We start from the raw sequence: 21,360 nt of genomic DNA on the forward strand, positions 1-21,360 counted from the left end.
CTGGAGCATCAGCATTTGTGGGGTCGATTACAGGCTCAAAATGGCCAGAAACAAATCACTTTCTTCTGAAACTCGTCAGTCTATTCTTGTTCTGAGAAGTGAAGGCTATTCCATGCAGGAAATTTCCAAGAAACTGAAGATCTCGTAAAACAATGTGCACTTCTCCCTTCACAGAACAGTACAAACTGGCCCTAACCAGAATAGAAAGAGGAGTGGGAGGCCCCGGTGCACAACTGAGCAAGAGGACAAGTACATTAGAGTGTCTGGTTTGAGAAACAGACGTCTCACAAGTCCTCAACTGGCAGCTTCATTAAATAGCACCCGCAAAACACCAGTCTCATCATTAACAGTGAAGAGGCGACTCCGGGATGCTGGCCTTCTGGCTACTATTTTTTAAAAATATATTTTGATTTGTTTAACACTTTTTTGGGGGACTACATAATTCCATATGTCTTATGTCATAGCGTTGATGTCTTCACTATTATTCTACAATGTAGAAAATTGCAAAAGAAGAAAGAAAGAAAAACCCTTGAATGAGTAGAACTGGTACTGTGAGTGTGTGTGTGTGTGTGTGTGTGTGTGTGTGTGTGTGTGTGTGTGTGTGTGTGTGTGTGTGTGTGTGTGTGTGTGTGTGTGTGTGTGTGTGTATATGAGTTGGTTCTGCGAGTGTGTGTTTCCTGGCTGTTGGCCCCTGCAGGCCAGATGTGTCTGGGATTGTGATCAGAGTGTTCCTTGTGACGGTGTGAGTGTGTGTGAGGAGGGGAGGTGGTGAAAACCCCAACTCTTACGTGTATGTGGTAAGTTAGACTTACTGGGCCTCTTCACAGCTGCCTCCCCAGCCCAGACCCACTGATGTCAGACCAGACCAGCCTATAGGCTGTGCCAGCTCATCCCTAGCCCAGACTAGACCAGCCAGTCAGGGCAAAGATTTTATAGCGCTCAAAAACATCACACTAACCTCAGTGGAGAGGAAAATACCACCAAACTCTCACGGAACTGTCCAATTTACCTTATGGAATATGGAACGCCAAATCAAAATGTCACCCATGTAACTGCAAAACAACTCAAATGTTGTTTTATCAGTATAGCAACACACATAACTGTACTTGAGTAACCGACGTCACCGTTTGTAGTTACACAAGTGAAAGCAACCAATCAAATCTTGTCAGTTACACTGTGGACTGTGGATACACGGCAGGCTTTAGTGCTTCTGTTATTGATGTGTGTTACGCTCCTGTGTACACTTTCATAGCTCACCTTTTGACCCAGTTGTCGGCTTTCTGGTGAGCTCATTTACAGTAAGCATGTTTACAAATGATCAAATCTCTGTGTATATTTGTGCCATTTTATCCCATCATGGCTTCCCCACAACGGATGAACTGACTGATTGAGGCTGACCTGGCCTGACCTTGGTTTGCGGCCAAAACGGGGTCTTCTATAAGGCAAAGAAGTGGGACTGGGTGGAGATGCAGATTTGGGGGACTGACCACTAATGTACAAAGTCATATCCACATTAGGTATGTGTCTTACATGGACAAGACACTGTAGCCTGTATACACACTGCAAGCTAGACAGACCCATGAGAGAAAAATAGTGACATCTAATATAGTGGCATCCAGTATATTAACATAGTGCATCACGTGTATTGAGAGCAGTGCTGTGTGGGAGAATATTGACATACAGTACCAGAGTCCCCCATATTTCTCCAACCTTCGAGTACTCCACTCCAGGGTTTACCCCAGCCCAGCCTCCAGCCTTACAGAGGAAAGGATTGATTGAGTTTGCAAACAGCCGGCGGCCTCAGTCTCTCTCGTCTCCTCTCTCTGCAACAGGCCGGGAGAATGCTATAATGCCCCTGTATCTCTCATGTTTTGGTGAGCAAACATTCGCTCCCCTTTGAAGGCTGGGAGATCAGAGCGGGGGTAACATTCTACGCGGCCACGCTAAGGTCGGCACTACCGCGGGTCTGCTGCAGTGCGCTATGTTGTGCCGCGGCAGCTAGGAGACCCGGAACACACAGTCGAACCACACAGTCAAGCACTGAGCACAAGGCTACTCTGTGTGTGTCTGAGAGAGGGCAACACATCACCCTTCCCCCACCACCCCAGCTCACCCCAACACCCCCTCCTCTCCTCCTCTCTGGCCCAATGTCTCCCAGCATTGACTGTGTCTAACTTGGAGACTCCCTGAATGAATCCATGGTTGTGCTTTTACGAACGTGTGGCGCTCTATATAAAGTGTTTGACGTTTCTGTTGTATTTGTAATCTGTTATGCGGAGATGTATCACATGTCCTTTGGTGTGCAAAGTGCGAGATAGTTTATGATGGGACCAGGTATGAGGTCTGGAGGTGTCTTGTTCCTGCTCTAAAAGATGGTTTATGTAAATGAGTTGGGGGGGACTGTGAAGTGCATCTGAGAGAGAGAGAGAGAGAGAGAGAGAGAGAGAGAGAGAGAGAGAGAGAGAGAGAGAGAGAGAGAGAGAGAGAGAGAGAGAGAGAGAGAGAGAGAGAGAGAGAGAGAGAGAGAGAGAGAGAGAGAGAGAGAGAGAGAGAGAGAGAGAGAGAGAGAGAGAGAGAGAGAGAGAGAGAGAGAGAGAGAGAGAGAGAGAGAGCTGTGGCGTCCCACTCTGCTCTCTCTAGAGTTCACCACTAGCTGTTAGCGCTAGCCTTTCAGCCATGAGCTGTTAGCCTCAGTGTTAGCCTTGCTCATGATGAAAGAGCATTGTGGCCGTGTGCCCCCTCTGCCACCACCGGGCCCGGCCGCCACGCAGCAGCCGCCAAGCCAGCCTCTCTCACCTCGCCCTTCCCCTCCATACCCTGCTGACTACTGCCCTATGTCTGCGTGCCTGTTGACAGATGAGTCATACCAGAAGCTGGCTATGGAGACCATGGAGGAGCTGGACTGGTGCCTGGACCAGCTGGAGACCATCCAGACCTACCGCTCTGTCAGTGACATGGCCTCCAATAAGGTAAGACTCAAACTCCCTGTATAAACGATACACAGCCTATGTACCTCTGCCCTTCAAGTCGACAGCCACTGCTAAGCTGGTTTTGAAGAGCAGCCGTCTGTGAATCTGTATGTGCTGCAAAATAGTTAGTTTGCAAGGGCACCCCTGCACCTTACAAGAGCATTTTGACAGATATCTTCATTTTGAAACCCCCTGTAGACCTACAGTATATAAACCTTCAATCTTTCAACCGCTGTTGCATTGGCTTGAAGGAGCTGGCAACTAGATGCCGTATATAATGTACCTTCAGGATCCTAAATTAAACAGTGGATTTAGATTGTGACTTGTTTTGTCCCCCCCCCCCCTGTTGGAACCACGAACGGGGAATGAAGTTGCTGGGTGGTTTTGAAAGTGTATTGCTATTTCTTGACAACAGTGCCAGCCAGGGGGGATAAGTCAGTGGTGTGCTTCTACAATACGTACGAGTACCCTGCATGGTCTCTTTCATGCTTGTGTTTTTACAGTATGTGCTTGTGAATAGTGGACAGTAGGTGTTATGGGCTTGCAGGCCTCTTCATGTCTGTAGGGCACTTGGGTCTGCAGTTCACCATGTGATATTATGTCGTCTTTTTTGCTAAAGGACAAGTTGTGAACGTAGCCTTATAAAAGAAAACGAGTCAAATTTCAGGTGAAACACATATTTTCATGTTTTTAAATATAGTGTTTACATGTTAACACCCCTTTTTCACGTGAGAAGAAAAACCATGTTTTCACCTCAGTTGCACATGTGAAATGTGCTGTTTCACATTTGAAAATCGATCACGTGAAAATCTCATTTGCAGTGTCACATGTAAAGATAACTTCACATGTGAAAATCTCTCTTTCGCATGTGGAATTGCAAGTTCACATGTGGTGGTGAAATGTTGTTCTTCTCACGTGTGAAAAAGGTTAACACGTGCCAGTAGTAATGTTTCCACGTGTGGAATTGCAAATTCTGCAATGCCATTCTGTGAAAAGGTAACTTAGCCAAACAGAGTAGAATTATTCAAGTGTGTTAAAAATAATGATTTTAAAATTGTATTTCTGAGCCGTCCGTTCGGGCTGTAACCGCTGCAGGCACACGCCTCTCTTCTTCATAACGTTGGTCAGTGAATGTTGGAGGAAGCCCGGAGAAAAGAACAGGGTAGCTAGCGCTCCGTGTCTCCTTATTTATCCTTTTTAACATGTTAAAAATGAGCGCTGTCAGTTAGTTTGGGGCACCTTTTTCTTATCACATTGTCTGGAAGCTTTCAAAATACACTGAAAACGTCCAAAATACATCATTTTTTATCAAAACAACAATGTGACGTCAAAATAAGTCGACTTATTTTGTTAAAGAAAGAGCTTATCAATTTACCAGATTTTGCTAACCGTTTACTTTGGACAAAATCAAAACGGCAATATTCTTGTCACACTTTTTGTATAAAATATCCCAAATTACAACTCAATTTGAGCCAATTATGAATTTGCGATTAATCACAGCAAATCCTGCGATAAACCCGATTTACATTTTGAATCGTTTGACAGCCCTAGTTGACATTACTTGTTCCCACATTCACTTGTTCATGTTGAGTTTTTTTCAAGGGCATACAGTAATGACACACCTGTAACACCAAAGCTCTGTGTTTTAGTGATAGTTTAGTTTTATCAAGGGGCATACAGTAATGTGACACCTGTAACACCGAAGCTCTGTGTTTTAGTGATAGTTTAGTTTTATCAAGGGGCATACAGTAATGTGACACCTGTAACACCGAAGCTCTGTGTTTTAGTGATAGTTTAGTTTTTTCAAGGGCATACAGTAATGTGACACCTGTAACACCAAAGCTCTGTGTTTTAGTGATAGTTTAGTTTTATCAAGGGGCATACAGTAATGTGACACCTGTAACACCGAAGCTCTGTGTTTTAGTGATAGTTTAGTTTTATCAAGGGGCATACAGTAATGTGACACCTGTAAACACCAAAGCTCTGTGTTTTAGTGATAGTTTAGTTTTATCAAGGGGCATACAGTAATGTGACACCTGTAACACCGAAGCTCTGTGTTTTAGTGATAGTTTAGTTTTATCAAGGGGCATACAGTAATGTGACACCTGTAAACACCAAAGCTCTGTGTTTTAGTGATAGTTCTGTGCGGTGGAAGAAGATCAGTGGACATTGAAAGAATCGAGGCGAGAGGCTGTAAAAGTTGTTTCCAGACTGTCCTTTTGATTGTTACATGCTCATGTGCAAATCAGCTGCATATTTGTTTGCAAGTTAGTTAACCACCGTATCTCACAGAAACTACGTGCAATTTTCCATACAAATATGTCCTGCTCAATTCAATGCAATTTCATGTTTGCAATTTCATAGCAAGAGAGTGTTTGCGTCTTTGGGTAAAAGGAGAATGTGTGTGTGTGTACTTGTCTTCCTACCTTATCAGGACCCAAATGTCCTAGCAGTTAGGTTAGAGTTTTGGGGTTAAGATTAAGATTAAGTATAGGGTATTAGGGGTTAATGTTAAGGAGTAGGGTTAGTGTTAGGGTTAGGGTTAGGGTTAGGGGTTAAGGTTAAGGAGTAGGGTTAGTGTTATGTTTAGGGTATTAGGGGTTAAGGTTAAGGAGTAGGGTTAGTGTTAGGGTTAGGGTTAGGGTATTAGGGGTTAAGGAGTAGCGTTAGTGTTATGTTTAGGGTTAGGGTATTAGGGGTTAAGGAGTAGGGTTAGTGTTATGTTTAGGGTTAGAGAAACTATGATTTTTCTTTTATGGTCAAACATTTTTACTCCCCAAAAAGTCCAGAAATGTCCCGAAAATAAAAGAGATGCCTAGGACCCTTGGACTGTGTTACTGTCTTCCTGTCTCCTTCCTGGTACCCGCTCAGACCAGACTACAATAGACCTCCCAGAATGCCTTGGGGCAGGGTTAATGGCCCTGTTTATTTGGCCCATTGCTGACGTCATCAGGACACACGCAGGACAGAAGGGACTTTTACTAAAGACAATGGAGGAGCTTGCATGCACACACACACACACACACACACACACACACACACACACACACACACACACACACACACACACACACACACACACACACACACACACACACACACACACACACACACACACACACACACACACACACACACACACACACACACACACACACACACTTCATAGGGACTGACTGACTGACAGACAATACAGACTTAGAAAGTTATTGTCGCTGGGCAAATGAGGTTTAGTCACTCAGACACTGACCAACTGACAAATTATGGATTCAAACTCATTCACCTTGGTTGAAAAAAAAGCCAAAAACAAGAAACACACGAGCCAGACTGAGAAGCCGTCCCAGCCTAAACAGTCACATGGACAGACTGAATGACTGGGCGCCAGACAGACTGAGGGAGGAGTCATTGATGGATGCTGATTCAAACTGTTCTGATTCAGTCTTCAGAATATCCCTGAATCTTTCATATAGTGTATATTCCTGTGTTGATTCAGTTCCCTGTCTTCAGATGAATCTCCCTGTGCTGATTCAGTTCCCTAACTTCAGAGGAATCTCCCTGTGCTGATTCAGTTCCCTGTCTTCAGATGAATATCCCTGTGCTGATTCAGTTCCCTGTCTTCAGATGAATCTCCCTGTGCTGATTCAGTTCCCTGTCTTCAGATGAATCTCCCTGTGCTGATTCAGTTCCCTGACTTCAGATGAATCTCCCTGTGCTGATTCAGTTCCCTGACTTCAGATGAATCTCCCTGTGCTGATTCAGTTCCCTGACTTCAGATGAATCTCCCTGTGCTGATTCAGTTCCCTGACTTCAGATGAATCTCCCTGTGCTGATTCAGTTCCCTGACTTCAGATGAATCTCCCTGTGCTGATTCAGTTCCCTGACTTCAGATGAATCTCCCTGTGCTGATTCAGTTCCCTGACTTCAGATGAATCTCCCTGTGCTGATTCAGTTTTTGTCTTCAGAGGAATCTCCCTCTGCTGATTCAGTTCCCTGTCTTCAGAGGAATCTCCCTCTGCTGATTCAGTTCCCTGTCTTCAGAGGATTCTCCCTGTGCTGCCCTGAGGGCCATACTGGTTCTGCTTTGGCCATTATTTGGGCCATTGTGATGAGAGATAAGATAACATAAGCCACTCATAGGCCAGAGCCTTAGTCCAACACACGGTAGGGAGAGGTTATCTTAAAATCCATTGTTTCTGTACCGTTAGATACCCCACTGACCCCATTGAACAGTCTTTGGGCGTGGTCGAGACACTTGATCATGACCGTCTCCTTTGCCTTGCGTATACTGTACACTGAAGTGTATTTTTTTATGTAGACAACTTTCACAGAGTAGCATTGAGCACGACGCCAGCTGCATTCACTGTCATGAAGAGAATACCAATGTGTCTTAGAATACGGTTTCAGATGACGTTGGAGGCAACATTCTTGAAGATCTGACAGCATTTGAAACCTAAGTAAAGGGCGGTGAAAGTCTTCAGTTATGACATTTAGACTGATTCTGGTAAAACACCCAAGGTAAAGTGCATCAAACTTTGTCCGTGTCTGTCTGTCTGGCTCTATGACTGTATCGGATTGCCTGTAAGTGATGTGCTCTTGCTCAGACTTGCATCTTCCGTGTAGGAGTCAAGAACAATTAGAAGTTTGACTGTTCCTTTTCCCCCCTGAGTCAGTGTTTCAAACTCTCACCTCTATTAGTTTCAACAGGTCAAATCAGGAGAGGTAGGTTGTCATTTTATATATTTTGAATCTGCTTTTCAAGGAAACGCACTGTTTGGACTGACAACGGGAATATCAGAATGATCATGATATTGTTAGCATTGTTACTGACAGTGTAAACAATGCTACCCTGATGCTGGCTGCTGCAACTCTGGGTTAGAGAACAGGCGGTAGACTGTCAGGGGGAGAGAGGCAGAACTACCCGAGAGTGTGTGTGTGTGCGTGTGCGTTGAGCAGAAGTCACACACACGCACTCACACACCCAGCTCCCTCGCGATAAGAGTAGGCAAGTCCGAGCACCCAACTCAAAGTGAGTCAGTAGAGCTATCGCGTTTCCTCACCCTCCCCACGTCAGAGTCTGAGGCTTGGCCCTTACTCACAGTTTCAGTACATACAGACGCTGCTTCCGCGAGCCCCGGCACTCTGCAGGACTAAACCCAACCAAGCTGCTCATACACACAAGATGGGAGCCTGCTGCCTGGAAAAGAAAGAGAGAAAGTTAGGGAAACTTAACGGTTGGAGAAAGGTAAAGTTCGAATGTCTTTTGGAATTGGTTACTTGTTGAAGCTTTTTCCTATTTTGAAGCTTTTAAGTGGACTTTTCTGATCTATTTTGGGGTGGAAATCTATTGGCGTATTCATACTGAAGATTTAAGTTCTTTTTCGCATCATATGCGGTTGCTTTGGGGTTTTGCCATTGCTGTATGGTAGGCCTATGCCGGGTTGAGTTTTATTTTATGCTGCTTTTAACTAAGTCTTGGGGAAAGTTATTTCTCTGCCTGCAAGTCTTTATAATTATAGTTTGTGTACACTTGGGCTATTTGGTAAGATTTTGAGAAGTACACCAATATAAATGTATGTAATGCTGGTCATGACTGGACTGACGACAGCAGAGCGCACCACTGGTCAGAGCTGCAGTCGTGGATGCTTTGTCTGAATTGGGCTGCCAGTGCCCTGCAGATAGAGTCTTTGTGGGTCTGTCAGTTGAGTTTCTGTGCTATGGCTTTCAGTGATACATTTTTTATCAGTGAAAGATTAACGTAGACCTTTTGAGTCCTTTTGAGAGTTGTGAGACAGCTGTTTGCTGGAGATGCTTAAAGTTTACTTTAGCTTCTCAATGTTCATGGAATATATCTCAATCTGAATTCCTTAATTGATAGAATAACAAAGACGTCAGCCCAACTTTGTTTAGGTTAAAGAAAATAAAGAAAAAAGATTAGGGATGGTTGTGGAGAAATGTACCCATTCTCAAATAATTCAAAGCAAGAGTTACGCTACCAATCACTGATGATCAATGATATCAAAATGGTTGTTTGAACTATGTTTTGAGGCTATACAGTGTTTGCTTGCATTTACTTTATATACAAAAATTGAAGTTTGACAAGCTTCTATTTTGGGTTCTGATTGGGTACAACAGTTTGAACTAAAAAAAAAGAAAAAGAAAATGGACGTAAGAAGGATTCTAGCTTCAAGGACATTGTTGTTGTTGTTCTCTGAAATGTCCTCCATCATTCCGTTTATCCGGAGAATCTGCATGTCTCCAAACCAAGTTGCTGAGTGAACGAGGAAAGTGGCCTGCTCGAATACGTGGTGCTTCCATCTCTCGTTAAGTTAATACCACCTGCCCAATGCCCCCGTGAGCCATGAGGTGGTTTCCTGTCAGGTTTGTGAAAGAGTTGACATCTGAATACAGAGAACCGGCGGTGTTGAACTCCTACGTCTAAAGGCCACGGTGAGGGTTTGGTGCAGCGTGTCTACCAGACCTCTCTGTAGGTTGAGATGGTGAAAACCACCCCGGAGCTCTCTGACAGCCTGCACCCGACCCCCGTTGTCAGGTTTCAGTGATACCTTGTTGTTCCCCTTAATCATCTATTTCCCCCTTTCTCTTGTATCATGCAGTTCGCCAATTCCTCTGATGATCTTGTTTGTGGGCTAATGACGGCATGCCTATGTGCACACGTGCAGACACGCTTACGCACGCACGCACACACACAAACAGACACACGTCGCCGTCGCAGCCAGAGCCAGTCGCCTTGTGAGTCGTCAGAGGTAGTGTGGATTCAGGCTCTGTGGGGTTGGTCTCGTTACGGCCCTCATCCCTGAGGAAACACATGTCACTGTCTATGTTACCCCATCATAACCACTGTGTAATCCCTGTGCGCCATATGTTTGCCAAGGCCGGGGAATCAAGCGCAACTTAATAAGATTACCTGGCACTGAAGTGCGATTAAAATCATACTATTGTGTGACGTTTGATAAAACCGTGCTATTTTACTCTACAAATTCCCCATCTTGAGCAGGAGTCATATTTTCACTTCTATGGAAGGAGTGTCAAATTCAACAATGTTAACTGAGAAGTTAAGCAGTGGACTAACTGTTAGTCTGTTCAGCTGACAATATGAGGACACAGTGCCCACTAGTGGTCGGAAAGTGGACATGAAATTACATTTTGAGTTTGGAGATCCTCTGTGGCCATCAGTGGTGTTATAAACTCAAGTCATTTCAAAAGATGCCACAAGACATGCACTGTCCTGTACATCCCTGCCTGTCTGTCTGCCTGCCTGCCTGTCTGTCTGTCTGCCTGCCTGCCTGCCTGCCTGCCTGTCTGTCTGTCTGTCTGTCTGTCTGTCTGTCTGTCTGTCTGTCTGTCTGTCTGTCTGTCTGTCTGTCTGTCTGCTGTCCACTGTGTCCTGTCCTATAGGATCAAATCTGAATGGAGGGACTTTTTTCACAACGAAATGCCATCACCATTCAGTTGTATACTGGCTCAACTGCAAAGGCTTCTGGGAAACACAGCAGCTCCCTGCTGGATCTCCCCGACCCCTTGCGGCTAGAGGGGAGGGAGGCAGGGGGGTGAGAGACCGAAGATTAGAGTAGAGAGAGAGAGCTTCCGACAGACCTCTCTGAGCCCATTCTCTGTTTCAGAGGCCACAGCATATCTGAATGAAGCGTCAACACTCAGCTCTTCAAATATTAACATCTCATTTACAGTCAGCTCATAGAGATTCATAGAGACAACCTTGGGTGGTGGATACCAAAACAGATCGACACAGAGAGAGGGGAGGAGGGGGAGAGATGCAGTAGGGATGCAGCACACACAGAGGGCTGTATGGGCTGGGGTGTGTATATGGTATGGGGTGTGTATATGGGCTGGGGTGTGTATATGGGCTGGGGTGTGTGTATGGGATGGGGTGTGTATATGGGATGGGGTGTGTATATGGGATGGGGTGTGTATATGGGATGGGGTGTGTGTATGGGCTGGGGTGTGTGTATGGGCTGGGGTGTGTGTATGGGCTGGGGTGTGTGTATGGGATGGGGTGTGTATATGGGATGGGGTGTGTATATGGGATGGGGTGTGTTTATGGGCTGGGGTGTGTGTATGGGCTGGGGTGTGTGTATGTGTGTATGGGCTGGGGGGGTGTATGGGCTGGGGTGTGTGTATGGGATGTGTGTATGGGGTGTATGGGCTGGGGTGTGTATGGGATGGGGTGTGTATATGGGATGGGGGTGTGTATGGGCTGGGGTGTGTGTATGGGCTGGGGTGTGTGTATGGGCTGGGGTGTGTGTATGGGCTGGGGTGTGTGTATGGGCTGGGGTGTGTGTATGGGCTGGGGTGTGTGTATGGGCTGGGGTGTGTGTATGGGCTGGGGTGTGTGTATGGGCTGGGGTGTGTGTATGGGCTGGGGTGTGTATGGGCTGGGGGTGTGTATGGGATGGGGTGTGTATATGGGCTGGGGTGTGTGTATGGGCTGGGGTGTGTGTATGGGCTGGGGTGTGTGTATGGGCTGGGGTGTGTGTATGGGCTGGGGTGTGTGTATGGGCTGGGGTGTGTGTATGGGCTGGGGGGATGGGATGGGGTGTGTGTATGGGCTGGGGTATGTGTATGGGCTGGGGTGTGTGTATGGGCTGGGGTGTGTGTATGGGCTGGGGTGTGTGTATGGGCTGGGGTGTGTGTATGGGCTGGGGTGTGTGTATGGGCTGGGGTGTGTATATGGGCTGGGGTGTGTGTATGGGATGGGGTGTGTATATGGTACAGGGATGGGGTGTGTATATGGGATGGGGTGTGTATATGGTACAGGGATGGGATGTGTATATGGTACAGGGATGGGATGTGTATATGGTACAGGGATGGGATGTGTATATGGTACAGGGATGGGATGTGTATATGGTACAGGGATGGGATGTGTATATGGTACAGGGATGGGATGTGTATATGGTACAGGGATGGGGTGTGTATATGGTACAGGGATGGGGTGTGTATATGGTACAGGGATGGGGTGTGTATATGGTACAGGGATGGGGTGTGTGTATGGGCTGGGGTATGTGTATGGGCTGGGGTGTGTGTATGGGCTGGGGTGTGTGTATGGGCTGGGGTGTGTGTATGGGCTGGGGTGTGTATATGGGCTGGGGTGTGTGTATGGGATGGGGTGTGTATATGGTACAGGGATGGGGTGTGTATATGGGATGGGGTGTGTATATGGTACAGGGATGGGATGTGTATATGGTACAGGGATGGGATGTGTATATGGTACAGGGATGGGATGTGTATATGGTACAGGGATGGGATGTGTATATGGTACAGGGATGGGGTGTGTATATGGTACAGGGATGGGGTGTGTATATGGTACAGGGATGGGGTGTGTATATGGTACAGGGATGGGGTGTGTATATGGTACAGGGATGGGGTGTGTATATGGTACAGGGATGGGGTGTGTATATGGTACAGGGATGGGGTGTGTATATGGGATGGGGTGTGTATATGGGATGGGGTGTGTATATGGGATGGGGTGTGTATATGGGCTGGGGTGTGTATATGGGCTGGGGTGTGTATATGGGATGGGGTGTGTATATGGGGTGTGTATATGGTACAGGGATGGGGTGTGTATATGGTACAGGGATGGGGTGTGTATATGGTACAGGGATGGGGTGTGTATATGGTACAGGGATGGGGTGTGTATATGGTACAGGGATGGGGTGTGTATATGGTACAGGGATGGGGTGTGTATATGGTACAGGGATGGGGTGTGTATATGGGATGGGGTGTGTATATGGGATGGGGTGTGTATATGGGATGGGGTGTGTATATGGGATGGGGTGTGTATATGGTACAGGGGTGTTATAGCTGTGGTTCTTCCTTTCTCCCCCACCTCACTTCCTCCCGGCTGTTATAGCTGTGGTTCTTCCTTTCTCCCCCACCTCACTTCCTCCCGGCTGTTATAGCTGTGGTTCTTCCTTTCTCCCCCACCTCACTTCCTCCCGGCTGTTATAGCTGTGGTTCTTCCTTTCTCCCCCACCTCACTTCCTCCCGGCTGTTATAGCTGTGGTTCTTCCTTTCTCCCCCACCTCACTTCCTCCCGGCTGTTATAGCTGTGGTTCTTCCTTTCTCCCCCACCTCACTTCCTCTCCCACCTCACTTCCTCCCGGCTGTTATAGCTGTGGTTCTTCCTTTCTCCCCCACCTCACTTCCTCCCCCACCTCACTTCCTCCCGGCTGTTATAGCTGTGGTTCTTCCTTTCTCCCCCACCTCACTTCCTCCCGGCTGTTATAGCTGTGGTTCTTCCTTTCTCCCCCACCTCACTTCCTCCCCCACCTCACTTCCTCCCGGCTGTTATAGCTGTGGTTCTTCCTTTCTCCCCCACCTCACTTCCTCCCGGCTGTTATAGCTGTGGTTCTTCCTTTCTCCCCCACCTCACAGAGACGTCCCCTGGCTGTTTTAGCTGTGGTTCTTCCTTTCTCCCCCACCTCACAGAGACGTCCCCTGGCTGTTTTAGCTGTGGTTCTTCCTTTCTCCCCCACCTCACAGAGACGTCCCCTGGCTGTTTTAGCTGTGGTTCTTCCTTTCTCCCCCACCTCACAGAGACGTCCCCTGGCTGTTTTAGCTGTGGTTCTTCTTTTCTCCCCCACCTCACAGAGACGTCCCCTGGCTGTTTTAGTCCTCATATTATGTCGTATGCAGTGTATTATATAACAAGGGCTTCTTCTAATTTAATTATATATATTTTGTCTTCCTTTCCGCCGCCCTCCTCCCGTTCTCTGGTTCGCCCGTCTCTGCAACAGGAGGATCATCTTTGATCTCTCGCCCCGTCATTCCCAGCGCAGTGCTCCGCTCGCTCATCGGAGACTCCTGGGATGGTTTTGCCTGCCGTTTCCTACAGACGAGCGCGTACATGAGAACACTCAGCTTCACAATCGTGGATAGTCCTCTCGTCGTACTGTAGGTCTTCCTGAATAGGCCTGGTTCAATTTCAAATAACCCGCATCCCAATTACACAGCCAGTTGAAATGATAGCTTTTTGTGGATGGCCTCCGGCCTTTGCCTGTCTGTTTGCTTGTTTACATCTGCTCTTCCAAGGGCAGCCAACCTCATTGACCGTAGGAGGGAGAGAGAGAGAGAGAGAGAGAGAGAGAGAGAGAGACCAAGATTAATGACACTGTTGGGAAGTGGCAGCAGGGAGAGAAATTGACATGTAAGTGGCTGAGAGTGAGGGAGAGGTGGAATGAAAGAGGGGAGGAACTAGTGCTTTTCACTCAGCAGTTGAACCACTGATGTGTCCTCGTGACGGCGGGGCTGGCCTCGCCAGTGTTCGGAAGGGGGAAACCTCTCGGTGAAACAGCAGCCAGCCAGCCAGCCGCACCACTCTCTCTGGTCACGTGACACTGTTGCCATGGCGTTGGGATGTTCTGGTAATTGGCGTACACAGACAGAGTGGAGGAAAGAGGGAGAGAGAGGGAGAGAGAGAGAGAGAGAGATAGGGAGAGAGAGAGAGGAAGAGGAAGAGGGGCTGATCTGATGTCAACCCAAATTGGTGAAGGATGCAATTATCTACCATTCTCTCTCTTTGGTGTTTTCTCTCAATCCGCAGTTGTGTAAAAATAGCCTGCCACGGATACCCTGACAACCTCTCATGTTATTATGGGCTGTGGACAATGAACAGCCACTGTGGTCCTGCTGACACATGTCAGGCAATAGAAAGAGAGAAACTGTGCCCTTTCTTCTCATTTCCCCCCCTACTGCGTAAGGTACATTTATACATGCAATCCCCCATGCCTCCCTCAAATACTGTATTAAAAAATGGCTGAATGGCAGCACTAGTCTGTGGTCCTCTGGCAGACAGATAAGAAATAGAGGCTTTCCTCATCCTTGCTTATGTCAGGGAGGAGGGAAGTGGGTTATCTGCAGTGGTAGGGCTGCAGAGGAGAGGAGGGGGAAGAGAGGAGAGGAGGATAGAGAAGAAGAGAGCTCCTGTATCCTGTATCCCTGGCTCCCATTCCTACCCCTCCCCACTGCCGGGCTGTGCTGCTGGGGGCTCCCCACCCCCCCTCCGCTCTGCTTTGCTCTGCTGTCAAATCATGTGCGGTGTGTGCAGCATGTTGCTGGGGATGGTAGACTAAAAGCAGGGGGGGGGGGGCGAGAGAGAGAGAAATGGAGGGAGGGAGAGAGCTGCAGCAGTGAGAGTGGGGTTAGATGAATACAGCAGAGGAAGCCCCCCCCCCCCCCCCCACTCCAGTCAGATGAGCATCGCAGTTCTTCTCCTAGTCCTCTCTCCATCCCAGTGTTTTTTCCCTCCTCCCCTTGTCTATTATTCAGCAGTGCTCAGAGCCCCCCCTAGCTCAGATCTAGCTCAGACCTCCATAGCTCCAGCTGCCGCCCAGCTCTGTGGATCTCCTAGCCCAAGACGGAGCTCCTCACCCTGGCTACAACACCTAGCCTGCTCCCCTCTCTTCTTACCTAGACATGGAGACCCTCACTGAGACGTCTGCTGAGAGAGAGAGCGACCGGTCATCTTTATCGAGCTGTTCTATTAGCCGTTGATCCACAACACCAAGGGAGCAGAGAAGAGGAGAGATTTTTTTTTTTTTAGCACTGAAGGAATCCCGTTCATCTGCCTCGCTCTATTTTACCGCGGTGGATTACAGTGCTGCTACGGCCGTTGCTGCTGCTGGCTCTCTGTCCTGTAGGGAGGGAAAAACAGGGTTCAAAATGCCTGAAGTGAACTACCTGTTGTCTGTGTCTTGGGGTTACATTAAGGTGTGTTTTGTGCCATTAGCTCACATTGCTGCTTGGGATAACATGACATTACTCTGTGTTTTGGTGTTTGAGCTGTTGTAGTATTTTGGTGGTCTCTGTGTTCTAGAGCTGTGTAGTTGGGTTGTGGTCGTGTTCTGTCCAGTGTGATGGCCGTGCGGTCTGATAGAACAGAACTGGTGTTATTTAGCTGGGCTTGCGTCTCCATCTTGCCTGCAGCTCTTCAGAACAGAATAGCGTTCCTGTGGATGGGGCTAGAGATCTCTCTCTCTCTCTTTCTCTCTTTTCTCTTTCTCTCTCTCTGTCTGTCTGTCTGTCTGTCTGTCTGTCTGTCTGTCTGTCTGTCTGTCTGTCTGTCTGTCTGTCTGTCTGTCTGTCTGTCTGTCTGTCTGTCTGTCTCTCTCTCTCTCTCTCTGTGTCGTTCTCTCGTTCTCTGTCTGTCTGTCTGTCTGTCTGTCTGTCTGTCTGTCTGTCTGTCTGTCTGTCTGTCTGTCTGTCTGTCTGTCTGTCTGTCTGTCTGTCTGTCTGTCTGTCTGTCTGTCTGTCTCTCTGTGTCTCTCTCTCTGTGTCTCTCTCTCTGTGTCTCTCGTTCTCTCTCTGTCTGTCTGTCTGTCTGTCTGTCTGTCTGTCTGTCTGTCTGTCTGTCTGTCTGTCTGTCTGTCTGTCTGTCTGTCTGTCTGTCTGTCTGTCTGTCTGTCTGTCTGTCTGTCTGTCTGTCTCTCTCTCTCTCTCTTTCTCTCTCTCTTTCTCTCTCTCTCTCTCTGAAAAACACAGACAGATGCTGCTGCAGTGGTTGTGCTTCCCCACATTCCCATGCAGATCCTGTGTCGTAGGATTTCCTCATAGACTGTATAATAACACAGGGTTTTATACATGGCAGATTTGCAGAATTTCCCCTTGCAATATGAACCATAAAGCATGAATGTGAAACCAGATGAATCTGTATAATACGATGGTCAAGGGGTTTTAGTTGTTATATGGAAACAAGTGTTATTTTCCAACTCCCCTTTGTACTGATTCTGTGTAACGTCTCGAGATTTGTTTCGAGATTTTGTTTAATGTTTGTATAAAGCTTGACTGAGCATACAGTAATGTTTTTTTCCATGGAATCTTCCAGCACCATCATTTCTTCCAGGTTTTCCAGTAGTTTCCAGGATCCTGACCTTTTCCCCCTCTTTTTTTTCCCCAGTTCAAGAGAATGTTGAATCGGGAGCTGACACACCTATCAGAGATGAGTCGCTCCGGCAACCAGGTGTCCGAGTTCATCTCCAACACCTTCCTAGGTAAAGCCCTGATCTCACACACACACACACACACACACACACACACACACACACACACACACACACACACACACACACACACACACACACACACACACACACACACACACACACACACACACACACACTCTCTCATTTGGTCAGCGTTTCCCAAACCTGGTCCTGGGGCCCCCGCTGGGTGCACGTTTTGGTTTTTACCCGAGCACTACACAGCTGATTCAAATGATCAAAGCTTGATGATTAGTTTATGATTTGAATCAGCTGTGTAGTGCTCGGGCAAAACAACAAAACGTGCACCCAGCGGGGGCGCCAGGACCGAGTTTGTGAAACCCTGCATTAGGTCAATTAATTTGCTTTTGATGCCTGACTGTTCCCACCCACTTCTTATAGCCTTTTAAAACACATTTTAATACACCCACGCAGATGCATATATGTGTGCCGTATACCGCAGTGTGTCTGTGGGGTTCTCCCTCCATTTTGTCTGGCTGAGGCTGGCTGTCTGCTTGTTGCTGGCGTGCAAAACACTGCATCGACTCTGGTTGATCTGTTGAGGACACGTCCTGCCGCTCTAAATGCCTCTCCAAACGGAATCAGAGAGGGAAAGCTTGAAGCTTTGAGATGGTTCGCTGGCGACGCACTTCATAGTGAGGTGCCTCTACTGCTGGCTGATTGACAGCTGAGATTTCTAGGCTACATCAAAGCCGAGAGAGAGACAGAGACAGAGAGAGACAGAGAGAGAGAGACAGAGAGAGAGAGACAGAGAGAGAGAGACAGAGAGAGAGAGACAGAGAGAGAGAGACAGAGACAGAGAGAGAGAGAGAGAGAGACAGAGACAGAGACAGAGACAGAGACAGAGAGACAGAGAGAGAGAGACAGAGAGAGAGAGACAGAGAGAGAGAGACAGAGAGACAGAGAGAGAGAGACAGAGAGAGAGAGACAGAGAGAGAGAGACAGAGAGAGAGAGACAGAGAGAGAGAGACAGAGAGAGAGAGACAGAGAGAGAGAGAGAGAGAGAGAGAGACAGAGAGAGAGAGACAGAGAGAGAGAGACAGAGAGAGAGAGACAGAGAGAGAGAGACAGAGAGAGAGAGAGAAGAGACAGAGACAGAGACAGAGACAGAGACAGAGACAGAGACAGAGACAGAGACACAGAGACACAGAGACACAGAGACACAGAGACACAGAGACACAGAGACACAGAGACAGAGACAGAGACAGAGACAGAGACACAGAGACAGAGACAGAGACAGAGACAGAGACAGAGACAGAGACAGAGACAGAGACAGAGACAGAGACAGAGACAGAGAGATTCCAGTCGTGACTTTGTGGATGCCTCCCAAAATGCATATATAATGCAATTCATTATATAGTGCGCTACATACGCAATAGGGTGCCTTTTGGGACACAGTGTGGTTGAAGAGAAAGGACAATACGGTGGTCCGTGGCGTGCTAGCTATCTGCGTATGTCCATGTGTGCGCCGCCATCCGAATCCAGTCCTATTTAGTCGACAGTGGATGGGATTCTCCCACTGCAGCGTCTTGAGCGAGAGAAGATGGGGGAGAGATTGGGGGGAGAGATGGAGGGACCGGTGTTTCCGCAGTAGAGGTGCGGCGGGGGCACGGTGGAACCCCCTCATGAAAACTGAGCAGCCCATTCAGTGACTCATCCCCATGTCAATGTGTCTCTCGCTTTCTTTTCCCCCATCCCCCCTCGCTCTCCCCCCCATCTCTCCATGCCTGAGGAAGTGAGTGCGTAGATCAGACACAGATGGGAGATGGGAGTTTCTACCTGTCTACCGCTCCGTAGTCCCCTGTGGGACGGAGCAGTGGGAGTGGGTTAGAGCTGGAGCTGGTCGGCTCCATGTTAGTATGGAAAAGAGAAGCAGAGGAAAGCACTGGGAAAGCACTGGGAGACAGACAGCTGGTAGTTTGTCCTGAGCTCACCACTGACTGGGATGATATTTCTAATTATGTTACAGTTCATTGTTTCTTTAGAAGACAAAGGCAGGGCCTCCCGAGTGGCGCAGTGGTCTAAGGCACTGCAGCGCAGCGCAAGCTGTGCCACTAGAGATGCTGGGTTCGAGTCCAGGCTCTGTCGCTGCCAGCCGGTACCGGGAGACCCGTGGGGCGGCGCACAATTGGCCAAGCGTCGTCCCTTGGCGCACTAGTGACTCCTGTGGCGGACCGGGCGCAGGGCACACTGACACGATCGGCAGGTGTACGGTGTTTCCTCCGACACATTGGTGCGGCTGGCTTCCGGGTTAAGTGGGCAATGTGTCAAGAAGCAGTGCGTCTTGGTTGGGTTGTGTTTCGAGAGGCACGGCTCTCGACCTTGGCCTCAACCTCGGCCCCGACCTTCGCCTCTCTCAGCGAGAGTTGCACTGCTTATTCAAGTCTCTCTACAACACACACAGACATCATGTTGTTGCTCATCTACAACACACACACAGAAATCATGTTGTTGCTCATCTACAACACACACAGACATCATGTTGTTGCTCATCTATAACACACAGACATCATGTTGTTGCTCATCTATAACACACAGACATCATGTTGTTGCTCATCTATAACACACACAGACATCATGTTGTTGCTCATCTATAACACACAGACATCATGTTGTTGCTCATCTATAACACACAGACATCATGTTGTTGCTCATCTACAACACACACAGACATCATGTTGTTGCTCATCTATAACACACAGACATCATGTTGTTGCTCATCTACAACACACACAGACATCATGTTGTTGCTCATCTATAACACACAGACATCATGTTGTTGCTCATCTATAACACACAGACATCATGTTGTTGCTCATCTATAACACACAGACATCATGTTGTTGCTCATCTATAACACACAGACATCATCTCATCTATAACACAAAGACATCATGTTGTTGCTCATCTATAACACACAGACATCATGTTGTTGCTCATCTATAACACACAGACATCATGTTGTTGCTCATCTATAACACACAGACATCATGTTGTTGCTCATCTATAACACACAGACATCATGTTGTTGCTCATCTACAACACACACAGACATCATGTTGTTGCTCATCTATAACACACAGACATCATGTTGTTGCTCATCTATAACACACAGACATCATGTTGTTGCTCATCTACAACACACACAGACATCATGTTGTTGCTCATCTATAACACACAGACATCATGTTGTTGCTCATCTATAACACACAGACATCATGTTGTTGCTCATCTACAACACACACAGACATCATGTTGTTGCTCATCTATAACACACAGACATCATGTTGTTGCTCATCTATAACACACAGACATCATGTTGTTGCTCATCTACAACACACACAGACATCATGTTGTTGCTCATCTATAACACACAGACATCATGTTCCACCCATGTTGTTGTTCATATTGTCAAGTTATCCTGGGACACCTTGTTAATCCTCTGGTTGATCCCTTTAAGTGAGTGCATCATATTGGGCAGCTCATCCCTGAGGGACCGTGGGTCGGAGATGATGGTGTGTCCGGTAGGGCCATTCACGTGCACTGGCTCCTCTCCTCCACAGCTGTCCACTCCACACATCCCATAACAACCTGGCGGACAGGGCTCTGTCCAGCTCGCTACCACAGTAACAGCCAGGCAGAACTCATTAAGGGGATTTAAAAGCCCAAAATCCACCCACACACATGTTCTCGCTCTCTCTCTCTCTCTCTCTCTCTCTCTCTCTCTCTCTCTCTCTCTCTCTCTCTCTCTCTCTCTCTCTCTCTCTCTCTCTCTCTCTCTCTCTCTCTCTCTCTCTCTCGCTCTCTCTCTGTCTCTCTCTCTCTCTCTCTCTCTCTCTCTCTCTCTCTCTCTCTCTCTCTCTCTCTCTCTCTCTCTCTCTCGCTCTCTCTCTCTGTCGCTCTCTCTCTCTCTCTCTCTCTCTCTCTCTCTCTCGACATTCAATGGGAGCATAATATGGAACGGGCTGGAGGGGATTCAGCATTTCAGAAGAAGAAATGTGTGAGAAAGAGAGAGAGGGGGAAGCGAGAGATGGGAGAGAGAGACGTGACAGTGTAGTCTGGGCCTCAGAGGAAAGAGGTCATGTCAACACTCTACCTGCATGGAAAACAGTGAATTAGCAAAACCACTACAGACAGACAGACAGACAGACAGACAGACAGACAGACAGACAGACAGACAGACAGACAGACAGACAGACAGACAGACAGACAGACAGACAGACAGACAGACAGACAGACAGACAGACAGACAGACAGACAGACAGACAGACAGACAGACAGACAGACAGACAGACAGACAGACAGACAGACAGACAGACAGACAGACAGACAGACAGACAGACAGACAGACAGACAGA

The 21,360-nt window shown here is 47.7% G+C and overlaps 1 protein-coding gene across 5 annotated transcripts in view; it reads left to right on the forward strand.

Annotated features, from left to right (window-relative positions):
- The window catches only part of LOC124038034 (cAMP-specific 3',5'-cyclic phosphodiesterase 4B-like), a 240,049-nt gene that overhangs the window by 213,160 nt on the left and 5,529 nt on the right, over window positions 1–21,360 (forward strand). For 3 of the 5 annotated variants that reach the window (XM_046353406.1, XM_046353407.1, XM_046353408.1), the window contains 2 exons: window positions 2,857–2,969; window positions 16,900–16,993. In XM_046353406.1, coding sequence (XP_046209362.1) covers window positions 2,857–2,969; window positions 16,900–16,993 — 207 coding nt within the window. Of the gene's footprint in view, window positions 1–2,856; window positions 2,970–8,055; window positions 8,212–15,243; window positions 15,714–16,899; window positions 16,994–21,360 lie in introns of those variants that run through there. The other 2 variants (XM_046353409.1, XM_046353411.1) reach the window with 2 other exon arrangements.

Source organism: Oncorhynchus gorbuscha, linkage group LG06 (genome assembly GCF_021184085.1).
Source record: "Oncorhynchus gorbuscha isolate QuinsamMale2020 ecotype Even-year linkage group LG06, OgorEven_v1.0, whole genome shotgun sequence".
Lineage (NCBI taxonomy): Eukaryota > Metazoa > Chordata > Actinopteri > Salmoniformes > Salmonidae > Oncorhynchus > Oncorhynchus gorbuscha.